Source organism: Denticeps clupeoides, chromosome 4 (genome assembly GCF_900700375.1).
Source record: "Denticeps clupeoides chromosome 4, fDenClu1.1, whole genome shotgun sequence".
NCBI classification, from domain to species: Eukaryota; Metazoa; Chordata; class Actinopteri; order Clupeiformes; family Denticipitidae; genus Denticeps; species Denticeps clupeoides.
The window spans coordinates 4,306,160-4,329,854 of NC_041710.1; the positions used below are offsets into that span (position 1 = coordinate 4,306,160).

The window sequence follows — 23,695 nt, forward strand, 5'->3', positions numbered from 1 at the left end:
ATCACTTCACTTTCACTTCAGCTGAAGTTTTAATCTACAAGGTCCACTGATTAATCTTATGATTTAAGTAGGGGACACCGATACTTACAGGTAAAATAAGAAATATTAATCATATAAAATGGTAACTTTGGGAGGGGAACAATAAAGCTCTAATCTACATGTTGCCCATCCTCTACATGATCTATCTATTTGCGTTTTGACGTGCCTGATGAAGCTGGACGTGGTTGAGCTGTGAAACGGCCATTTGCTTGTTAGTTGCCTGTGTGAAGGTTTTATAACCAAATACGATAATAAATCACACAGGTGAACCTGTTGGCTGCACACCATCACAATCTGTGGCTGCATGTAAACGTTCTGGGCATTGTCAGGGAGGGAGTTTGCTCGTAATGTTGGGCAACTAAATGTAACGATAGACAATAGGAGCTGTACTTTTATCCCCGTAGCCGGCAATGTGCTCTCGCGAGAGTGGGGGTTCGGCGCAAGTCAGAGTCAAGTCTCAAATCACTGAGGGCAAATCTAAAGTCATTGTTTGTGCGACTTAGATGCGATGGTCATGATGGTCTCACCATCACGAGGACATTTCAATCAGTTATTTACAATATTATTTGTAATAAGTACCTAGAACAATGTGAAGGTTGGCTTTGATGCGGTCAATGAAAAAATTGTACATGGAGAGGGGTGTGGGGTCAATCTTCTTTCCCTCTATATGGGCAACACCCAGCATTTTCTCAATAATGCTGGCTCGTTCATCTGCGGGAAAGATGTTGGGCACGTCGCCTGTGTTTAGGAGCATGTTTACATCCTCAATGAATGCTTCATCCTTCATCTGTCGATCACTAAAGAGGAACACTGTGCTTTTACCCTCCACACCAGCCTCTAGCATTAGACATTTCAGGTCGTCCCGCCACTCTGACATGCCATAGCCCTTGGTCAATTCAATCTGGAAGAGACTGTAGTTGTTGATGAATGTGGCCAGCTTGGTGGCACTCTGCCTGCCTGACCCACCAATGCCAACCAGCAGCAGATGCCCATTATCCTGCTTTAGCACACGGCAAATGTGTGATATGTGTTCAATGGCGAACTTGAAGAGGACGAGTGACATAGGAGCTTTGCTGATGTTGTTGAACTCGTCAAGGTAGAACTCCATGACTTTGGTGAGGGCCTGGAGGTCCGTGACCTCATCATACACATGTGCAGCCGAATCAGGCTTGGCATAGTCACCATAGAACAGGCTTCGAATGTGTTCATCAGTTACATTTCCAGTTGGAGTGAGGTGGCTGAGGAGCTAGGTAGAAAACACAATTAATAATGTGTTTAGAATTACCCAATTCTTTCAAGTGGTGGCTGATACAGTTACCTTATCCAAACTTTGTCTGAAGAAGGTAGATGTTCTCTCCTTGACAATGTTGAAGAAGTTCTCTCTGTCCTCATTATCAATGAGACCATCATAAAAAACACGATATACCTCATGTATCCATAGTCTAATGAGTTTATCTTCATCCTGTATGTGCACAAATTATTAAGTCAGTGGTTAATGACACAGAAGGCTTGGAGTACAGTGTAAACACATGACTGATTCTGTGTTTCCTCTTGCCTGTAGGTGTGTATGTGGACAGAGCAGCACCCCTTTGATGACTCTGCTGAAGTGCCTGAGGTTGAAGATGTAGTGGGATTTGGATGGAGTCGGCAGAAAAACCTTGATTGCATCTTTATACACTGCCATCGTTGCCTGGACCATGATCCTACCCAACCTATATACACAAAATCAAAGGCTTTACATGATTGTACATACATGTTTGAGGTATTCATTTATTAATTTTTTTCCAACAATATAGAACATGGGTAAGAATTAGGCTACATTTATTTCCAACAATATAGAACATGGGTAAGAATTAGGCTACATTTATTTCCAACAATATAGAACATGGGACAAGAATTAGGCTACACCTGTTTTATTTTAGAATAGAATTTCATTAGCTGTTAAAGAAAGTCCTTTACATGGTCAGGTTGTTTCCATTTGGAGGATGTCAGATGGTTTGAAGTTTGTTAGGGCCATTTTCTCATTAAGGAGAAAACCCACTGATATTTGTCCGTCATTCCAACATGCCAAGTTTGTAATCTGCTCTGGTTCTTCAGGACAATAAAGCAGCAGACCTACTCACCTGCAGAGGCTAGCATCAGACCTTTTCCCAAAGTGCCAGTCTGTAATAGAGCTGAAGATCTTACTGAGTGTGTCATCATCAAAAGAATTGACTGACACAATGTTTAGGTGCCGTGTAAAACGTCCTAAGGGTGACAAAGGATGAAGATAATGACAGGAATTTATGATACCATTTATGACATTGTATTCATACATACCTGTGACATCATTTCGACCACCTCCGGGAAGACCCATAGCTGACACAAACAGGACATCTGCGATATCCAGGCGAGACGTGTCCTTCTTATCATACCAGTGTCCATGGTCTATCCAGTGTCTCAGCAGCTCAATTGGGGGCTGAGCACCATAGATCTCTTTTGCTGGCATATTCAGGTCATCTACCAGTAAAGAATATGTTTATGAATTGTGAGTCCTTGATTTATTGATTGTATGTAATGTTCTAATAACCATTAGCATAAAACTAATGACTTTAATTAAACAGTTATAGCCTATATGTCTTTTTCAGGACATTCAAATCTCCTGAATTTTTTATATGATGATGATGATGATGATGATGAAAACTCTTCATTGCGGTTGCAATACACAATGTCACTAGTCACAAGTACCAGCAAAAAACTGGCCAACAACCAGACTGTACATATACACAATAGAAACCCACCCACAAAGATGACACACTTCTTCCCCATGGGTGGGCCAAACACCCCTTTGCTTCGGCGGTCAAGCTTAGACATGATAATGTCTTGTGTCTGATTGGCTGAGGTCTGAGCAGAGAAGTTGAGACAGAACGGTGTGTAGCGGTCTTTAGGCAGGCGCATCAGGAAGCTGGAAGTAATGACAGACTTCCCTGTGCCCGTGGGACCAAGAAACAGCACAGGCACTTCGTGTGCCAGATAGGTACGCAGGAAAAAGAGCTGGCGGGCTGTTTCCATGGTCGGGATAATGACATCTGAAATCTGGAGTACATTTTTGACGAGCACAGATATAATTTGTTACATTTACTCACATAGCTAATATAGTAGAACTGTGTTCAGAAGCCAGTAAGTTTATATATGTATGAATTTTAGGGAGGATTTGGGTGTGTGTGTGTGTGTACATACATTTGCTGTAAGAGGAATTGTGCTCTCCTCTTTGGTAATGGAGTCAGTCCATACATTCCACTGGCCAGGACCCTGCTTGTTAAAGTAATAGTCATAGATGGTGCCTGATAAAGAGAAGTAAACTGTTATCTCAGGTTAAAACTTGGACTTTAAAGATATCTGCACAAAAATATTTTAATGTGTTGTGAAGTGTGTTGTGAAGTGGACATGTAACCTTTCTCAGGAAAGACATTGTTCTTAGTGAGTTTGACGGTATTTGGCCGTGGGTGTTTGTCGTTCATCCCCATGATCAGGTTCCGGAAAAAGACATCAAATGTCTTCCTGCTCTCGCCGTTTATGGTCCCGCCGACAGTCCAGACCACAGCGAATAGGAACAGTCCTTGTAGCCACAGGATTATGTGCTGACTTGACATAGACCCTTCACCAGAGTCACCAATCTCATCTGAATGAGATGAGAGTACATATGAATACACACACTCTATAAAACAGTGTGAGTCCGACGTTTTAGTGTTCATGCAAATGCCTCACCCATTAGGCAACTGTAAAGCCTCATGAGGCTGCTTGCCAGGTGGATGGGGGAGGTCTTCACTAGGCACCGACACTCATGGGTAATGTAGTCTAGACAGGGTGGCAGCAGCCAATCAAACATGTCCCTCACCTATAAAAAGTTTGTACAAAAAGCATAAACATCCACCAAAGTACAAATACTAACAATTCTACAACTACTCATGCTATTATGTATGTGAGAGTACATTTTGTGTGTACACTTGAGTGTCTCACCAATTCTTTGTGCTCGGAATTCAGACTGCTGGGAAGTGAGTTAATGTAAGAGTCTCTGAGAGGAGTCCATCCTAACTGATGGGGCTCCATGTAGATCATTCCACACCTGTGTACACACAAACACATTTACGCATGCATATTCACAAAAATGTTTTTATTTAGAGCATGTCTTCTTGTTTCTTACCTGCTAACAGTAGCAGGAGACGCCTGCTCCAGGTCAGCAGGCTCAAAGATCAAACTCATTTTAGGACTCATCTGGATGATCTCACCACTCATCAGGCACAGCTGAAAATGAAATGTTGAATTAATGAAAACACTTCATTCTTATGGAACAATGATCAAAATAATATTGTATCCAACATTTTAATAACTTTATCCAAAACTTGCTTTCTTGTTGTCGTCTAGCACAGTGTTCATGTTTTCAATCCAGACAGCATCAATGGGGCCGTCAAACACGATCCACTGGCGGTTTTCTGAGGTGGACTGGGCCTGTTCCCGGAATGAGGTGGCCAGCACTCCATCCGACCACTCATGGCTGACCATGTCAAAGCAGCCATAGAGTTGGCCCATAGTGATAGCCTTGGGGTTAATGATCCTGAAGTCCACCGCGAACTCATCCATCTGCCCAGCTGGGGATCCAAAGCAATGCAAGTTGATGGTTTAGATGGAGAAACTGAAAAATGTTTTTTACTATCATTTAAAGGTCCCCTGATGTGAAACCTTTTTTTGCTTTTATATCGGTCTTAGTGGTCCCCTAATACTGTATCTGAATTCTCTTTCAGCCTTGGTGCAGAATTACAGTCAGTCCCACAACAAGATTTCCCCAGGACTCGCCGTTTCAGTGTCTGTAGCCTTAAATGCTGATGAGAAAGAGGGTGGTAGTAGCCTAGTAGGTAACACACTCGCCTATGAACCAGAAGACCCAGGTTCAAATCCCACATACTACCAGTGTCCCTGAGCAAGACACTTAACCCTGAGTTGACGCTCTGATTGACGCTCTGGATAAGGGTGTCTGATAAATGCCCTAAATGAGGAAGAGAGCGGTGAGATGAGGAGGAGATGTTTGGCAATACATGAAGTTTTTCCAGAAAGAATTTAATTAACCCACTGGTTTTTCAGAGGCTCATGTGATGGAACTAGAAAATACATTTTTGCTCATTTTTACATCCAGTCACTGAGCAATTACAATGCTTCGTATGATTAGAAGCCATGATGGTCGGTGAAGTTACTTTTTTAGGGGAGGGGTTCTCTGGATACTGTCCCCACACTCTGCTCCCCCGGTGCCCACTACCAAGGGTAATAAGTTAAACACAGAGGACACATTTTGTTGTCCATGGATGTGTGTTGGATTACGTTTGACTGTGTGTATGGACACTAACCACCATGCAGGTCCCCCAAAGCACCAGCTAGTACTTTATATGATGACGTCTTTCCTCCCATGGGGTCTCCAACAATCATAAAGCCATGTCTTACTAGCATCATCTCATACACCTACAAACACACACACAGATGAGTACTAAAATTAGGTGTAGCTGTTTTAATGAACGAGTTCCGCAATAACACCTGTATGATTTTACTGATGAACCAGGGCACTGGCTGCAGCAGGAGTTTAGCAATGTTGTCATGCAGAGACTTCAGCAGAAGCTCATAGTCTGGTTTTGGGAGGACCACATCAGGGAAAAGATCTGAGATTATACCCTGAGAAAACACACACATATGAATGAATGATAATTCACAGACACAAAGTCTCTCTCTCACTCGCTCATTTACACACACCTGGAAGAGAGGGATGTCCTGCGCAAGGAATTTGGCCATGTTGACATCCATGAGAGCACGCAGAAGAAGCACGCTCTCATTCTCCTGGGGGTATTTCAGCTTCAGGTTCCCAGCTGCAGTGAGGACAGTCTTCACCGCACGCATCCCATAGTCATAATGATGCTGCGAAGACAACAGCTCGGAACACAGTCGATAGGTTGCCACAATCTTCTGAGCCAAGCTATCAAAAAAATAATAAAGCAGTTCAACCGCTTGTTTTTTTCTGCATTGACTAATTAATTAATTCATTAATTGAGTGACTGATTACCTGTGGGATTCAGTGAATCCCATTGAGTAGAGCGAGATCTCTCCAATCAAACCATAATCTGGAACCATCATTGCTACGGTCCGAAACAGAGCCTGAATCACATTTATGAAAAAAGTCATAAATGAAGCACATTTATGAAAAAAGTCTACTAATATCTGCATTCTGTGAATAGAGAGTGAAAGTGAAGGGAATAGCTCTAGAATAGTTTTAATAGGTCAAATAGTTCTAATAGTTGGATATTGGTTTTTACCTTTAGGTTATCAGGAAGTTCTGCACGACCAGCGTAGCCAGGGTTCATGGTGATGAAGACACAGCAGGTGGGGTTGAGTGATAGTTCGGTGCCTTCAAATATGAAACGCTTCAGGTTGTGAGCGATTGCCTGCTGGATACTTAGCACCTGCTGGGCCACGACTGACAGAACCTCTACCTAACACAATAATTACATTTAAAAAGTCAGTCTGTACTGACTACAGCATTTGACTGTACAACTTCAGCATTTGAATAAATGGAAGAGGAATCAGCAACACAATAATTTCGCTTTTGGTATACAAAATGTAATTTAATTTGAGATTTAATATATTTTTTGAGATAAATAAAAGATAATAATTGTTGCCTTGCACCTGATTAGGTAGTACTGATCACTCCAAGCTAAAGCCAATTAAGCACGAGTGATCAGGAATCCTTAAAAGAGCTGCTTGCCACCCAGAAGCACCTATTAATGTGGTCTGAACGCTGTTACATAGTGTTTTTGTTCCTAACTTTAGGTCACAGGATTGTTTATGTTTATTTTCTGTTCCCTTTTTCTGGCCCTCATGCCGGTTTCATTTGTGTTAAAATAAAATCCTGCTTCTGCGGGAAAATTAAAATGTTCTGCTCCTGCGCCTCCTTCCCCTTACAGTTGATAACATTTATAAGTTTGAGATGTTTTTAGATTTAAATTTCGATTTGTACCTTAATTGGAAAACAGGAGGTATTAGTATAAGTAAATACATCTCACACCATAATAACTAACCACATACAGTGATTAGCAATATCCAAAATAATAAATAAATAGATAGATAAATAAATAGATAAATGATTCTCACTTTTGCATTTAATCCATTTTTTTTTTTCTTGTGAAATAAGCCTTTAGGCATATTCCTTTAGGCATATTCTTAGTAATGACATTAGGTATCCATGGTTTTGCAATGTATTGAAGGTGAAGGTGAAGTGATTGTCATTGTGATACAGTGCAGCACACAGTGCACACAAGGAAATGTGTCCTCTGCTTTTCACCCATCACCCTTGGTGAGCAGTGGGTGGGAACGGTGCTTTGCTCAGTGGCACCATGGCAGCTTGGGATTTGAACAGGCAATCTTCTGATACTTCTGCCACCACTGCCTGATTAGCCTTGTATTCCAATGTATTTGCAATGTATGTAAGTCTTACCTCTATGCGGTTGAACTCATCAAAGCAGGCCCAGGCTCCAGACTGGGCTAGGCCCTTGAAGAATTTACTCATTGCGATATAATCCAACCCATCAGAGCAGTTAAACACCACACACTAGCAAGACATCAAGAAAAAGGTATAAGCTGTAGTAAAATTCATATTTGCATTCTACTCCTGTAGTGATATAGTGTGTTGGAGTGTTGAATGCATAAGTGTGTGTGCGTGTGTGTTTGCATTGGTAATATATGCATTCACCTGTTTTGCTAGGGCTTTGGCTAGGTCTTTTGTGGTCTCAGTTTTGCCTGTTCCAGCTGGGCCCTCTGGAGCCCCACCAAGATTTAGCTTCAGCGCCCCCATCAAGGTCCTAGAACATTCAAATGTTTTATTTAAGAGATTAAGTGTTTTAAGAGAAAATGTAGATGCTGCACATACAGTGTGTGTGCACTTTACCTGTAACAGCGGTCAGTGAGAGGCGTGATGACCAGACGTGGTGAATTGCCCAAGTACTCATATCCATATTTAATGGTGGTAGTGATCATCCTCAAGTGAACATCACCCTCCTCCCAATAGTACCTGAGCTGAGAGAGCCACTGGAAGTCGTTTAGAGAACAAACACGGTCCTGAGCCAGCTTACACACCACATCACGTGCTATACGGGGAAAAAACGCACATAAAAATCTTCAGCCATTATATATAATATATATGCTGGTGTCTTCCTCCTATAAGTCGCTTTGGATAAAACTGTCTGCAAAATAAAGTAAAGTAAATAAAGTAAAGTAAAGCTGTGTATGTGTATGATGTTCACAAGTCACCATGGACGTCAATGACAATCAGCGCTCCCAGGGTCATCCTGGCTCCACTTGGAAGCTTGCCTCTCACCATGTCCACAATATCAGCTATCTGAGCGTTACTTTGCGCAACATAAGCCTGCATATTCAAACAAATAAAAACAAATAATTCAAACAACTCTCAGATCCTTTCTGTTACCCCCCAACCTTCGCAGAGTCAAAACAACGTATCAGATGAATGTTAAACATATTCTGGTATGCATGATCTCACAGCTAGTCTGTTGGTTTGAATTGCGTTGGAAACTTCACAGGTCCAGTAGATAGATGAGGTACAGATGACCGTCTGACCAGGCCATTCCAGCACCCAGTGTGTCCTGGGAACCTGTTAACAGATCTGCATTTTTACAGATGTCCACTGTACACACGTCATGACAACACAGGAGGCAGTAGACAATGCATATTAGATGGACAGGATTGATAAGGTTTTTTACAAATGTAAACCAAATATCTTTGAGGAACAGGAAATGTATTTTAGTTTTTATGCTGCAAATCATATCAGAGCCTCAGAGCTGTTTCATCTGATTTAAGGGAATATTGGCAACCTGGTTATAATCACTAGTCATATATTTTACCGAATAGAAAAATCCTTTTCCGAATTCTGAAATGAAGGCTGTGTACCTGAGGGTAATTCTGCATTCCTCTGTAGATAACATCTCTCATACTGATCAGCATCATCTCCTCTACCTGTAGCAACCACTTTTCCACCATCCCCTACAATACAAACACACATTTTCCACTCTTTTCCAATCAAAAGGACAATCGGTCATCACTAAGACTAAATAAAATAAACTATACATTAGCTTTGGCAGGGTAGATGGTCTGGGTGAAGGGCACCATCTCCTTTTCAGTGCTGATCATGCCAGTGATCTCCAGATCGGGGCTAAACTGCAGTTTAGTTATGCCCTCAAAGCACTTCTTCAGGTGCGGTTGAACACGCAGAGGGTCTTTGGTCTCAGAGAGAATCTCTAGCAACTCATCATTGGACAAGAAGAAGAACCTGTAGCAGGGATTGATAGCCAATGTTGTTCACCATGAGAGTTAACCCTTATGTAATGTGATTTTATTCTGTGTACAAAGTGCTACTGTAGTGTAACTGCACATTTTAGTAAATGTTCAATCAGATAGATTTAGTTTGAGATGTTCCAGCATAATATAATTAAAACATATGAAAAGGTGTAGGGCTCTGTGTCATGTGGTGAGAATGAACCCACCTTCTATGACCATGTATGGGCTATGGACTAAAAGAAAAATGAATGTGGAGAGTGCATGCAAAATTATATCACCTGGGGAAGAAGAGTCTCTTTTTCTCCAGGTATGCATTGAGACCTTTCTGAATTTCCTCCAGAAATGTATTGGACTCTTGCAGGTGATTAAGCATGTTTGGCTGAGATGTGGCCACCAGCACATGTGTGTCCTTCATCTACACATGTACACACAGATCTTATTATTGACATTAAACAAACTACATATATTCACAGACACACAATAATAATATATACTTGAGCTCTCCAACATCATATACACATGAAAGTGAAAGTGAAACACTGCAGCTGCAACTATCACCTAAGTGAGCAGTGGGCAGCCGTGAAAGGCGCCTGGGGAGCAGTGTGTGGGTACCTTGCTCAGTGGCACCTCGGCGGTTCAGAGATTTGAACCTTCTGATTACGGGTCCGCTTCCTTACCCGCTAGGCCAACCACTGCCCCATACTACCCACATGCTCACCACTTCAGAAATTATGTTCTTCCAACAACTGTCAACGATCCCAAACTTGCACCCCTCCTCAGGCATCTGTGCAACAATGTCCTCTGAACTGAAGATGGGCTCCAGGTACAACCATGTTGCCTGGCATGACAGCATTGCATCCAGGATGTCCTGCATCATCAACAACTTCTCTTCCCATTGCTGAGAGGCAAAAAGAAAAAAAAAGGTAGTGAACAAACATGTAACTATACTGCTTAACTAATTTTTAGTTGTGTATTAGGTAAACAAGACTTATTTAAGACTTAATTTTATACAATAGTTATGAACTAGACACAAAACTAGGATCAGATATTAGTTTAGTCCAATTTCTGCATGGTACACCTGTACTAAAGTATATCAGTTTGAGTTTATCTATGAGCAGAACCGTGTAATTACCTTACAGTTAGCTTCGATGGGTTGGATGAAGGGAGATGCACGCATTGTTTGAGTTTTTATGATGTGATCATCCAGCATAGTCTGAATATCATCTACTGCTGACACAACACTCGTACCCTAACCAAAAAAAATCATTAATTTGTATTACAGCACAAAATTACAAACAGTATGTCTGAATGACACTCCCAATATTTAAAATAAATAATTATTGAATTATGCTATGGATTCATAACTCCTCTTTCCACTTCAGTCATTTTCTCCCCTTTGTATTGCAAAAGGAACTTTGATTCTCTTTTGTTCTCCACTAGGGGGCTCTTTATGCATTTGAGTTCACAACTTGAACTTCTAACCTCATCAACCGTGACTCTAATTTGCCAAATTGTTAAAGCAGTTAATCAGGAAAGCTGAGCTGTAGTGCAATATGATAGCATGTAATATTGACTGGGTCAGGTACAGTTGCACTCAATAATACACGACGCTCACATGACAGATTTTAAAGTGGGACAAGGTTTCCTGACTAATATCTGCAAATATGCACAGTACGGGCCACAAATGCAGGACTTTAAAAATAGCAGTGCAGGGCATTTGTCAGTACATTTCTACAAATTGAACATGGATGTATTAATCACTAAACTGAAAACTGACTGTAAAAAGGAAAGCAACTGAGTTCTCTAAGTGCACCAATATCCTGCAAGCCTATCCAGCAAGTGCATATGAAAACATATGTGCATATTATGATTTTATATCTGAACAGTATTACAACTGATGCATTTTAAAACAGAAATAATATGCACTGCCCTGTATATACCAAAGTAAAGCAGTGCCGAGCATGGATGGTGTTTGTGTGCATGTACTGTATGTGCTCATGCATGAGTGTTACCGTGTCTCTGTACTGTTTAAAAGTAAAGTTCACTTCAGCCCAATCAGCCTTCATTTTGTCCAGGGCTTTCTCTAGAGAGTACTCTTTACTGGCCTTTGCTCCAATCTCCTCTACCCTAAGACACAAAAAAAAAGGTTAAATAGTAGCAAAACACTTGAATTGTACTGTATTGTTAACACAGCTCTTTACACTTATGTAATAGATTCTTACTCGCTAGAGAATTTGGACAGGCCAAGCTCCACCATGTTCAACAGAGATGTGTCTTTGTCCGGCTTCACAGTAAAACCCACAACCTCACTGATCTGCACATCAAACAGCATGAGCCACAGTAATTGAGAGGGCAAGAGCCAATATGGCTGTCAGTTGGTAGCCATCAAAACAGTGATGGATGAAAGTGAAAGTGAAAGTGAAGTGATTGTCTTTGTGAAAAACTGCAGCACAGCACACAGTGACACAACGAATCATGTCCTCTGCTTTTAACCCATCACAAGGGCAAGAGAGCAGGGCAAGAGAGGGCAAGAGCCAATATGGCTGTCAGTTGGTTGTCAGTCAGGAGTGCTTTGCTCAGTGGCACCTTAGTGGCTCGGGATTTGAACCGACAAACCTTCCGCTTCCTTAACCGCTAGTCCAACACTACCCTGCTAGGCCAACACTGCCCCAGTCAGGAGTCAGGAAGAAGGAAAGAGAATACAGGAAACACAAATGTGAAATCAAACAGAGACAGAAAATATTAGTGACCTTCTCCCAGTGAAGGTCTTTAATCCCGGGGTTGCAGATGGTGGTGAGTATGGGCAGGTGCTGTTTGAACTTGTCAATCTTGGCTCTGAAGCTTTCAGCCACACGTCGAGGGCCTGGCTGCTCACTGAACGACTTGGTGAGTTTGTACATGCATCTCCACATTGTGTCCAGGTCTTCAGAGACCCGCTCTGCATTAAGCTCTTGGAACGGACCTACAACATGGCCACACAATGTTGACCAGTCTTGCAGACACCTCATTTGTTGTGCAGATGTGTGTGGTACCATTCATCCAGATGTGTGAGTTGTTGTGGTAATCCAGGGCAGTCGTCCACAACTGATCGTATGGCTGTTTGCTGCTCAGCAGTTTTTGCAGCATGGGAAACTCACTCTGTTCCCTTTCCAGCAGACTCTCTTCGTTATTAATGTTCTGAAAATACAAAACACAGACATGCAAATATGAAAAAAATGCCCATTATGTTTTGTGGTCAAAACATGTGGTTAACTAAATGATCATAATGTTATGGTTGCAATGTAAAAAGAGTATAGGGGGTAACAGGGGAAATGTGTGTGTTAGTTGGTATGTGGTTTACCTCCAGCTCTTTTATGGCAGCACTGAGTGAATTTGTTAGCTGCTTGAGCTTCTCCACGTTATTGTTCATCTCCTCCAGACTCATCAGTTCTCTCTTCTTAAAGCTCTCCAACTCTTTAGAGATTTGTTGCAGCTTCTGTTCAAACTCTGCGATCCTGAGTGAGGGAGTGATCGAGATCACTGATCCATGGGGTTCTTTATGAATCTGTGCGTGTGTGTGTGTGTGTGTGTGTGTGTGTGTGTGTGTGTGTGTGTGTGTACCTTTTCATTAACTGTTCCTCGGCAACATCTCTCCTAGAATCAACTTTATCTTTACTGCTGTCCAAAATGTCCTTGATCTTCTGTGGCCAGTGGAACACAGTGGCATTCAACTTCAAATCTGCAACTACAGACAGAGGATGTGAGTGGAAGAGACTGTCAAAATAAAAAGCAATCAGGAAGAAAAAGAATGAACTCAAACACACACTCTCACCTGGAAGTGCGGGGTAGTCAAGAAGAAAACAGAGGCGATTAAATGCCTCCCCAACCTCATTCTGCAGCGTGTGAACAGTGACCTCACTGGTCTGTCTAAGGTACTGGCCCAGAGCCACCAGCTCCTCTGTGTTAGTGGGAACTCTGCTGATTGTTTCGACAATCTCATCATAGCGGCAGCAGATGCTGCAGAAAGAGACTCAGAATTTACATGTGTTTCAGCAGACAACTGCAACAACAATCATTTTAACTGTATACTATGAGGCAGTGGTGGCCTAGCAGCAAAGGAAGGGTTGCGGGTTCAATACAGAGAACCGCCAAGGTGCCACTGAGGTCCCCTTGATCAAGGTGGCGTCCTTGGACCCTGCTTCATAGCTGCCTACTGCTCACTAAGGGTGATGGGTTCAATGCAGAGGACATATTTCGTTGTGTGTCACCATGTGCTGTGCTATGCTGCTATGCTGTGCAATCACTTTGAGACATTTTGAGACATTTGCTGCATTTGACAGACTTATTATATAGAATATTGGACATAAACTAGACATGGTAACCATAGTCTGAGCATCATATTTACAGTAAAATGTAATTTAGTACTTTAGAAGTAATTTGGAAGTGCTAGATTCTTTTCCTGTGGCCAATTGAAATTAATGAATTATTTTTCAGCAGGTAGGTGTATGGTCAACTACAAAAATTCCTTCCACTCACCCTTGATTTAACTGATTAGTATGTAGCGCATATACTTAGTTGACAAATTCAAGACAAAAGTCTTTTATCTTTGAACCTGATCAGAAATTCTAGAAGATAAAAAAACACTGATAATATTAATGAAATAATAATTATAAGAAGTCTCTAACTAGCAATCCTGGAATGATCATCATGGTTTATTCACAATCCACTTCAAAATGACTGATAAAAATGCATCTCTCTGTTGAGAGGAACTGTGGGGAGTGTGGTCTCACCGCTCATTGAGCATTCGGTTCTCATTGACAGTGTGTGTAATGAGAAGGTCTTTGAGGCACAGGGCACGATCACAGAGGCCTTTGTTCAGGCTGACCACATCCAGGCAGAAGAGTGAGAGTGGAACACTGACACGTAGGGAAGAAATCTCATCCCAGATATACTCGATACTCTTGATTTTCTGATTTAGAAACAGACCACAATATGTATGAAATTAAAGAGGTCTTACATGGCAGTAACAGAGCTTTAGCAGAAGCACAGATGTTTACTGAACAAAATGAAACGCATATGTATTCATGTGGGTATGTGCATACTTTAGTAAAACCCTGAAGTGAGTGTTTTTCCCTCATGAAAGAATTAGTATCCTCTTTGAAGGAGTTATCCAGTAGACCGCTGTACTTTCTATAAAACTCCAAATATCTGCCAGTCAAAGACACAAACATATTAATAATATATAATAATATAATAATAATACTCTACATTTAAAGCAGGTTAAACACCAAAAGTTATAAATAAGTGCTGGGCAATATATATAATACTGAATCATGAACATTCATATTCTCATCCATTTAAATTTCATGAATATGGCGAGTGCATAATGCGTACTCTCTTGCATCATTTACAGTATTATTAGCATACATATGACACAATACACAACTGAATTAGCGAAACATTGCCCATAATAATGAATTGTTTACACACACATACTTTTGTGGTCCCACAGAGTTTCTGAGGAAGGTCTCTCTGGCTTGATTAATCATGTCTGTCACAAACATCTCATCAGGTCTAACAGAATGAAGCTTCAAGTTCTGGTCATGAATCTCAGGGAAGAGATTACACTCCACCTGAGAATGATGCATGCATACACTCATACTGTAACCACTCAGAAGCAATTATATTATTAGTATGAATATCTGCTTATACAGTAAATGCGTAAGGACTTTTGGTACCCGGGGCAGGTTGTGTGAGCTTGTTATGATCTTGGTAAAGGCGCTTTCTATGAGGCTGCGGCCCTGATCCAGGCTGGGGCTGAATGTGATCCACGGCTCTTCCAATCTCACCTTCAGCAGTAGCAACGGCGACTGAGGCGACTCCAACTCATCATACACACCTCTAAAATCATTACCGTCCTACACGACGGGACATGAACACAGAGGTCAAAGGTCAATATCACTACAGCAGTTTGATCCAATGAGCCAATAATGTCAGCGTATGTTAGGAGTGTGTTACCTTGTGCACTTGAAGAAAAGTGAGCAGGTCCTGTAGCGAGGTAGCCACCAAGCTGCGTAGCTGCAGCGACATCAGTGCTGCCACACAGGCAAAGAACCCCTCAGCTCTAACAGGAGCAGCCTTCTCATTCTGAGGTACAAATCCCAACCACAAATCCTTATGCGTCATAAACAGAGATGCACAGGCGGGGAGCCATCTGCACACACACACATCAAGGTTCAACTTGTCATGTTCATTCCAATGTCATTCTAGAGAAGTAGGAAATATTTATTAGAAATACCAATCATGTATGTTTAGAAGTCCTAATATCAATGATATTGATAGATATGCACTGAATAAAGTTAACTGTTGTTTGTTTAATGTGTTTTTCTTATTACAGTAGTTTAAGTAGTTCTTTTAAACTAAGATGTCTAATTTATGCTTATGAGTAAATTGCTTCTTTTTTTAACTTTACTATAATCTACTGACAGTAGGTTTGTTTAGTTTATCCTCTTTATGGTAATTATAACATTTTCGGTCTGCCAGATTACTTCAATTTTTTCTCAGTGTTTCTTCTTCTTTCAGTGTGGTTGGTAATGTTTGTTGGAGTACATCCACACACAGAGCACATAGATTAATGATGCAAATAAACCCAAATCTTGTATTTGAGAAATAGGATGGAAAAAAAGGATAAATGAAAATATCATAAAAGAAACAAAGAATGTTCAAATCACTCTGGAGGTGCAGGCATACATTACGGGGGCAGTGGTGGCCTATGTCAGGCCTATTTCATTGCTGAATGTTTACAAAGTTTTAGTTTTAGTTAGTATAGTTTAGTTTAGTGTGTACAATATATACATATATATATTTTTCTTTTACGATTGCACTATGGGGGGGTCTGTGTGAATCTGTGTGTATATTTCAATTCATGGTTTACTGTGCGTACTGTTGTCCTCTGTTGAATCTTGAATACTTCCTGGTGATTTCATTTGGGACAAAAAAATAGGTCAATGAGAACAATGGCCTCCGTGGCAACTTTGCATTGTTGGGGAGTGCGTGGCAATTCAGCAGTCATGCAGTCAAATGTATGCTTGATTACCCCATTAAAATCCCACGAATCATCATCATAAAATGTTTGGTGTTATCCATTTTAGGCTATGCTGGACCAGAGAATGAAGAAAATACAAAAAATATTCTGCTTATAATGAGTAGAAACATTGTAAAAATACTGTAAATCAATACAAAATTAACATAAATCTTAAATTGGCCATATTATGTGCCCTTTATTTGTTCAGATTTCTAAATGACCCTTAAACCATGTTTATAAGAGCATCATTTACTTGTTCGACTCACTGGTTGAGTAGTTGCTCCCTGGTTATTTGACACTGTCTTTGCACAAATTCTTCAAACTCTTCCGGCATCAGGGGTAGATTTGCAGAGAAGAGATCGGCTGTCTGCACAAACCGCAGAGTGGAAAAACTGCACACACACAGTTACAGATAGTGTAAGTAGCATCATTACTCATGTAACAGCATAGCCCCGCAGAGGGAATAAACTTCAAACATGCACTGATTCATTTTGTTCTTTTTAATCAGGTTGTGACACTGGGCTGAGCGCTGTAGAGAACTACGGCCTGTTCAAAACCACTGACACCTGATATCACTAATACAGACACACACACAGCTACCTGAATCCATCCCCAGATGTAATTACTGACTTCTGATACTCTCCAAGTTAAAAGCTGGTCTATGAAAGTAATTCTAGAAATCTTAAAAAAGTCAATGATGCTGTGTGTGTATGCGTGTGTGTGAGAGCAAGATAGAGAAAGAGAGGCGGTAATATTTCTGTGCCTCACTGCACCAATCAGCCTGACAACAGGGCCCTGTTATAAGAAAAAAACGGCAGCAGAATTAACGTGCTGCATGCTGCATTAACGTGGTACCTGAGACTGACCTTTATGTTTAAGTTGTTTCAGTTCCTGTCGACTTGACAAATGTCTGTGGGTTGTTAAAGTTTTGTGTTCAGTTTATAATAAAATAATTTTTTTCAATGGCAACCTTCTCACAACCTTTGTGAACCCCGGTTGTGACACTCACATTCCTGCTGCTGCCTCTCTACAGTGTTTGATGGAACCTGATTCTGGAAGGATCCTTAATTGCTGCAGGTTCTGATTTCAATTATTCTCACTGTACTAACACTGTCCTTTAACATTGCTGTAGTGGAACATTTCTCACAAAAACATAAATGTAATGAAATGGCAGAGATTGTGTGACACCTCCAATCGGCATTTGAAGGTACAGACCTGTGACGCATTTAACAACACAAAATAATATGTAATAATATGCATGTGTTTGTACCAGCTGATCCAAAGCTCCTGTAAATGGACCATGATAGGGTTAACTGTAAACAGGTGCTCAGCGTGCCAGATGTGAGCTTGTCTGAACGTTCCGGCCCATGGCACCGGTCCCCGGACCACCATGGGAACAAACGTCTGTGGGACACATGAAACTGACAGGCGTTCTCGCTCCGAGGGGTCTTTTAGAATGTAATCCACTGCGCACACACACAGAAAACAGATATCATCAAATGAATGTGAAGATGAACGATAAAAAAAAACAAATACGATGAAAAGAAATAAATAATGATATAAAAACATATTTTTGTGGAAAGGGATAGAGGTTTCCATGGTCGTGGCTGCTGCTGGGCTGTTTTGCAGGAGTTTACCAGAGAAACTACTCCTCACCAATGCTCTTGCGGAGGCTGAAATCATATTCGTTCTTCACCTCCTCAAGGAGCCGTCCCTGCAGCACTCTGTGGGTTTTTTTTAGATGACCTGGCACCAGATCCAGAGTTTTGGTCACCTGCTCGGGTGGTGATGAGGCCACCATGTAGGTAGGGATCTCATTGGTTATGTAGTGCACATACCTCTAGAAACACACACACACACACACACACATATACACAGAGACAGTGAGTGATCATGTAAATATGGTTCATAACATATGGGATACCAGTGATCCAACCAGTGACAAAAAATAACAGATAGTCAGGCAAATATCTGTACATGACAGGACAAGCACCATTCTAATCACTCTTGTTCATGTTCCTCATCCTGTTGCATTTCCCAAACTTGCATCGTCCAACTTACAATCTTTGGCTGAATTGCTGTTGTATATGGGACAACCAGTACAGAACTAGTAACACAAGTCCTAGGGTGGTAGTAGCCTAGTGGTTAACGCACTCGCCTATGAACCAGAAGACCCGGGTTCGAATCCTACTTACTACCATTGTGTCCCTGAGCAAGACACTTAACCCTAAGTTGCTCCAGGGTTGCTTCATTTTGAAACATCAGTTCTTCATATCTACTTACATATCTAAGACATATATGTACATATCTTTAATGACACGATAAGCCTAGGGGATTCTTGTCAAGACTCAGAGTGTCCGTAAAAGAGCAAATTAAACAGACCTGGAATAGCAATTACGGAAGAATAAATTATATCAAGAATACCAAATCATTTAGATCAACAGTGTCAGCTTCAACTAAATGTTCCTTTGCAGTCAGTACAGAGAGATGGGTTGATTGGTAGATAGAAGAATGACCTCCATGTCCCTTTCACTGGGTTCTGTGTCACTCGATGATTCTCTGGAAAGCCTCTGGATTTCCAACTGCTCCTGGGGTGACAGAGGTCTGCTCTGGGGGGCTGCTTGGGATGTGAGGCTCTTGCTGGAGAGCATGGAGACAACAGTCCTACAATAAAAACACAATGGAGCAATGGTCGTCATGCCCCCTGACACTTCCAATTCAAATATTTTAGTTCTATTAAAGATACTAAGTCAAAACTACTGTGTGTGTGTGTGTGTGTGTGTGTGTGTGTGTGTGTGTGTGTTTGTATACCTGCAAGATTGGGGAGAACATTTCTGTCTCTTCTTGGTATAGACATGACTGTGCCCTTAAACACTCAGGAAAATGACTACAAGAAAATAAGACCTTCTAATCAAAATGAACCGGAAACCAAGATTGGGCTATGGTTAAAATATGAAGGAAATATCTCCAATAGACACACATACAAAACACAAGTTGCTGCAAAGGATACTAGGAGAGACAGAGTCCCTGTTCACTGTGGTTAAAGATGAGAAGGTGGGCAGATTAGAGATTCTGAGGTGTTGGGCCCTGGGGCTGTAGTTATTGGCGATTGAGTCAGAACGTGCCCGGTGGTGTCGCTGCTCTTTGAATGGGGCAGCCAGTGTCCGAGAACAGGTCTGCAGTAAGGGAGGGTACTGACTGTGCCGCAGAACCATCTGAACATGGGAACATGACGATGAAGGTTTCAGCATTTATTACGGCCACAAGGTTTACACAATAGGATAAAACAAGACAGCCGCACTTGGTAGTTATCTGTAACTTGAAGAACAGAAGATGGCAACCCTTTTTGTTGGTGTGTAATTATTTCTGTCTCCCAGTTTACAATAGGAAGAGCATAATGATTGACGGCTCTCATGCATGCTACTCCTGCATTCTGAATTATATAAACATTTACATTTTACATTTACAGCATTTATCAGACGCCCTTATCCAGAGCGACTTACAATCAGTATTACAGGGACAGTCCCCCTGGAGCAATTTAGGGTTAAGTGTCTTGCTCAGGGACACAATGGTAGTAAGTGGGATTTGAACCCGGGTCTTCTGGTTCATAGGCGAGTGTGTTACCCACTAGGCTACTACCACCCTATATAAACCCACACCAATCAATATTTCACATGCACTTCTAGTTTAATCCATTTATTCATGTAAACTCTGAGGATTTCTCTGACTTTACGCTTAGCGTGTAGTGCTGTGCATAGCGACAGCTGGAAAACAGTGCCCATAGTGAAGGTCTGAAGATGTGAAGGCACACCAAGCACTGGAGTATTAAGTTTAAGAAATAACATAGCTAGTACAAAATGACACTAGATAATAACTGTCTTACAAATGTACAGGTGTATATTATACCCCTATGTAATAAAATATTCGAAAGCCTGAATATCACCCAACATCCATTAATATTTTGTCACGGTGGGCTGGACATGGCGATGAAGGAGGACGCAGAGGGGTTTAATACAGACTGCACACGACAAGGGAACATTTACATGCAGTGACCTGACGGCGAACAGACACGAACAGGATAGCTTTATATAATTATATAAATATACAACAGGTGAACACGATCAGGGAACATTACACGAGACTAACATGAAACTCCGGTCCGAACTCCGGATCCGGAGTAACCCCCGCCGGTCCGGATCATGACATATCTAATTTTACTCCTTAAAATTCCTAGTGAAGATAAGCAAATATCAGTTCACTGAAATTTAATACAGGTCAAACATAAATATACAAACCTGATAGAGTTCTGACGGCTCAGCAGTGGATGACTGGGGCAGAGGCGGTAACCTTTGCGACTGGCTTGTTCTGGGGATGAAGTCATCTTCGTTATACAGCATCTATGGGATAAAAACACGAACGCAAACCTCTTCGTCACCTTTGTCCTCTCACCTGTCTAATGTCCTAATTTGTATCATACCTTTTAATTAAAACCATTTAAATCACAAATCCACTTTAAAAATGCTTTGTAACAGCCGGTTGCGTTAAATTTTTAAGTATAGGCTGCACGATATGGCACAAAATTAATATTGTAATGTAAATTTAACCATAGATGGTAGACGTATGTATTATTGTATATAATTTGATAAGTAAATTTAAATGTAACTGTTTTTAAAAGGGTGGTAGTGACCAAGTGGGTAACACATTCGCCCCTGAACAATTCGCCCCTGGGCAATTCTACTCGTGGACTTTCTGTCACACCCATAACATAGTGAAATACTGGGTATTTGTATGATGCGAGTGATTATATATATAAAATTTTAGGATTTCTGTATTCAGCTGTAGAGTTTATAAGTAATATTTGCCATGATAGGTTACCAATTTGGAAAAACCAATTCTCATCTAATATGGCCAGGTGTCCTCAAGGTTTACACAAATGGTAAAAACAAGACAGCCGCACTTGGTAGTTATCTGTAACTTGAAGAAGAGAAGATGGCAACCCTTTTTGTTGGTGTGTAATTATTTCTGTCTCCCAGTTTGCAATAGGAGGAGCATAATGATTGACGGCTCTCATGCACGCTACTCCTGCATTCTGGATTATATAAACCCACACCAAATAAAATTTCTCATGCACATGTTTCTATTTTAATGCATTTGTTCATGTAAATCCTGAGGATGTCTCTGACTTTTCGCTTAGCGTGTAGTGCTGTGCATAGTGACAGCTGGAAAATGGTGCCCAAAGTCGCATGCTTTCAGTCAAAGACTGAAGATGTGAAGGCACACCAAGCACTGGAGTATTAAGTTTAAGAAATAACATAGCTAGTACAAAATGACCCTAGATAATAACTATCCTACAAATGTAACAAAACATTTGAAAGTCTGAATATCACCCTACACATAATTACTGAAGTTCACTGAAATTTCATGCATGTCACACATAAATATACAAACCCGTGAGAGTTCTGACGGCTCAGCAGTGGATGTCTGGGGCAGAGGCGGTAACCTTTGCGACTGGCTTGTGCTGGGGATGGAGTCATCTTCGTTATGCAGCATCTATGGAAAAAAAAAAACAGAAGTGTAACCCTCTTCATCACCTTTGTCCTCTCACCTGTCCAGTGTACACATTTTTCACCTCTGAAAATCTACTGTGATCAAATAATCCTCTACCCAAGCTTCCTTCATTCATCTTTTAACCCTCTCACCTGGCTTTATACTGAAGCTTATAATGAAGCTTGTTTACCATGATCCTGGGGACGGCGTGGGGAGACAGTACCTTGCCTGTTGGTGGATTTTGTAACCACTAGGCTGCCACTGTGGCACTGATCAAGGGACCCTAACCCTGACTGGGATGAAGTTACCCAGCTTGGCTGATAACACAAATGACAATATCTGTATTTTGACTACATAATTCCAATTCTAAGTCTGTCGAAGATGACGGCACGGCGATAGCTCACACCGTCCCGTCAGGACCCAAAATTATGCTTTTTCTACCAATGCTTTTTGCACAGTTTTTGTCTTTCAGTGCGCCAAAAAGACACATCTACTATGGAAAAAACTTGCCCTGCTTCGTCATCCTAGTAAACCATCTGGAATAAACCTACAGGATGCCTTCAGTATTTGCACATTTTTACTCTGCACCTTCATGACTTGTTTTGCTGGTTTTTACGCTGTCTGTATTGTCACTCTTGTTAATTCTTGCAATGCCTGTGTCCCGTTTGCACTTTATGTCGCTGTCGTACATGTGCACTTTATTTCAGCAGGTAACGTTGTTGAAATGTTACATACAGCACCAGGATCCGGAGAAACGTTGTTTCGTTTCACTTTGTACTGTCTGACATGCATGTAGCTGAAATGACAAAAAAGCTCAACTTGAACTTCTAGGAAAGTGCACTTTGTAAAGAGATTCTCACAAATTGTATCACACCTTTTAAAACCATTTAAATGACAGTCAGTGTGGAAATGTGAGTTTTTATTTTATTTAAAGTAAATTTTACTGACACTGCTTAATTCTGTAGAAATGTGCAAATAATGTGACATCTTCCAGGTGCTTGAGGTATAAAATAAAGTTTTATTGCTATGCAGCTGCTTTTACCTTGTCAGACCGCGTTTCCATGGTAACCCCGCCGCGGTAATAACCTGCGGTGGGAAGTGTGATTTGTGTCCCGCTCGTCCTTCTTTTGAACTGCGGCGTGGACCGGCGGGCTGCAGCCCACGCGTGTGAACGTGTCGGGTGGCTCCGTCCTGTCAACGCTGCCTTTGTCGCTCGGTCACCGTGCGGCGTCCGGCGCTGTCACTTCCCGACCTGTGGCTGAGGGGCGGCGCGCGTTATTAAAAACGGCGGTGACGTCACCATCCGGGTCTCCCGTTGTCCCTGACGACGGCGGAGGGCGATAACTGCTTGCGTTATTCCACGCGTTATAAGCAACGTTTGTAAGACTGTATTTCAAAGCTAAAACTGGTGCATGCATTTGTAATGTCGTGAAAGTCTCTACTTATTGGAAGCCCGGCATACAAAGCTCAAGATAGTCTGGTCCCTGATTACCAGAGTAGCGCCCACTAGTAGTTACATTTACATTTACATTTACAGAATTTATCAGACGCCCTTATCCAGAGCGACTTACAATCAGTAGTTACAGGGACAGTCCCCCCCTGGAGACACTCAGGGTTAAGTGTCTTGCTCAGGGACACAATGGCAGTAAGTGGGATTTGAACCCGAGTCTTCTGGTTCACAGG

The 23,695-nt window shown here is 41.5% G+C and overlaps 1 protein-coding gene across 3 annotated transcripts in view; it reads right to left on the reverse strand.

The window, feature by feature from the left end:
• Window positions 1–23,254, reverse strand: part of dnah3 (dynein axonemal heavy chain 3) — a 33,654-nt gene extending 10,400 nt beyond the window's left edge. Inside the window, exons 1-48 of one of the 3 annotated variants that reach the window (XM_028975975.1) lie at window positions 23,055–23,254; window positions 21,914–22,015; window positions 20,761–20,862; window positions 19,476–19,680; window positions 19,277–19,331; window positions 18,982–19,129; window positions 18,122–18,305; window positions 17,736–17,931; window positions 16,732–16,857; window positions 15,400–15,595; window positions 15,120–15,299; window positions 14,878–15,014; window positions 14,484–14,589; window positions 14,172–14,350; window positions 13,214–13,398; window positions 13,003–13,126; window positions 12,743–12,896; window positions 12,435–12,579; window positions 12,153–12,364; window positions 11,625–11,716; window positions 11,415–11,529; window positions 10,535–10,651; window positions 10,121–10,300; window positions 9,681–9,817; window positions 9,193–9,394; window positions 9,016–9,108; window positions 8,609–8,719; window positions 8,362–8,476; window positions 8,000–8,198; window positions 7,805–7,913; window positions 7,550–7,663; window positions 6,372–6,548; window positions 6,122–6,213; window positions 5,815–6,034; window positions 5,602–5,736; window positions 5,418–5,529; window positions 4,426–4,667; window positions 4,223–4,323; window positions 4,039–4,144; window positions 3,787–3,916; window positions 3,473–3,700; window positions 3,259–3,362; window positions 2,820–3,114; window positions 2,359–2,538; window positions 2,163–2,286; window positions 1,595–1,751; window positions 1,358–1,501; window positions 619–1,285 (exon numbers count right to left, since the gene is read on the reverse strand). In XM_028975975.1, the coding sequence (XP_028831808.1) occupies window positions 619–1,285; window positions 1,358–1,501; window positions 1,595–1,751; window positions 2,163–2,286; window positions 2,359–2,538; window positions 2,820–3,114; window positions 3,259–3,362; window positions 3,473–3,700; window positions 3,787–3,916; window positions 4,039–4,144; window positions 4,223–4,323; window positions 4,426–4,667; window positions 5,418–5,529; window positions 5,602–5,736; window positions 5,815–6,034; window positions 6,122–6,213; window positions 6,372–6,548; window positions 7,550–7,663; window positions 7,805–7,913; window positions 8,000–8,198; window positions 8,362–8,476; window positions 8,609–8,719; window positions 9,016–9,108; window positions 9,193–9,394; window positions 9,681–9,817; window positions 10,121–10,300; window positions 10,535–10,651; window positions 11,415–11,529; window positions 11,625–11,716; window positions 12,153–12,364; window positions 12,435–12,579; window positions 12,743–12,896; window positions 13,003–13,126; window positions 13,214–13,398; window positions 14,172–14,350; window positions 14,484–14,589; window positions 14,878–15,014; window positions 15,120–15,299; window positions 15,400–15,595; window positions 16,732–16,857; window positions 17,736–17,931; window positions 18,122–18,305; window positions 18,982–19,129; window positions 19,277–19,331; window positions 19,476–19,680; window positions 20,761–20,862; window positions 21,914–22,015; window positions 23,055–23,075 (7,555 nt within the window). In that variant the 5' untranslated portion in view covers window positions 23,076–23,254. Of the gene's footprint in view, window positions 1–618; window positions 1,286–1,357; window positions 1,502–1,594; window positions 1,752–2,162; window positions 2,287–2,358; window positions 2,539–2,819; window positions 3,115–3,258; window positions 3,363–3,472; window positions 3,701–3,786; window positions 3,917–4,038; window positions 4,145–4,222; window positions 4,324–4,425; window positions 4,668–5,417; window positions 5,530–5,601; window positions 5,737–5,814; window positions 6,035–6,121; window positions 6,214–6,371; window positions 6,549–7,549; window positions 7,664–7,804; window positions 7,914–7,999; window positions 8,199–8,361; window positions 8,477–8,608; window positions 8,720–9,015; window positions 9,109–9,192; window positions 9,395–9,680; window positions 9,818–10,120; window positions 10,301–10,534; window positions 10,652–11,414; window positions 11,530–11,624; window positions 11,717–12,152; window positions 12,365–12,434; window positions 12,580–12,742; window positions 12,897–13,002; window positions 13,127–13,213; window positions 13,399–14,171; window positions 14,351–14,483; window positions 14,590–14,877; window positions 15,015–15,119; window positions 15,300–15,399; window positions 15,596–16,324; window positions 16,355–16,477; window positions 16,539–16,718; window positions 16,858–17,735; window positions 17,932–18,121; window positions 18,306–18,981; window positions 19,130–19,276; window positions 19,332–19,475; window positions 19,681–20,760; window positions 20,863–21,913; window positions 22,016–23,054 lie in introns of those variants that run through there. The other 2 variants (XM_028975976.1, XM_028975977.1) reach the window with 2 other exon arrangements.
• Between the last annotated feature and the right edge of the window lie 441 nt (window positions 23,255–23,695).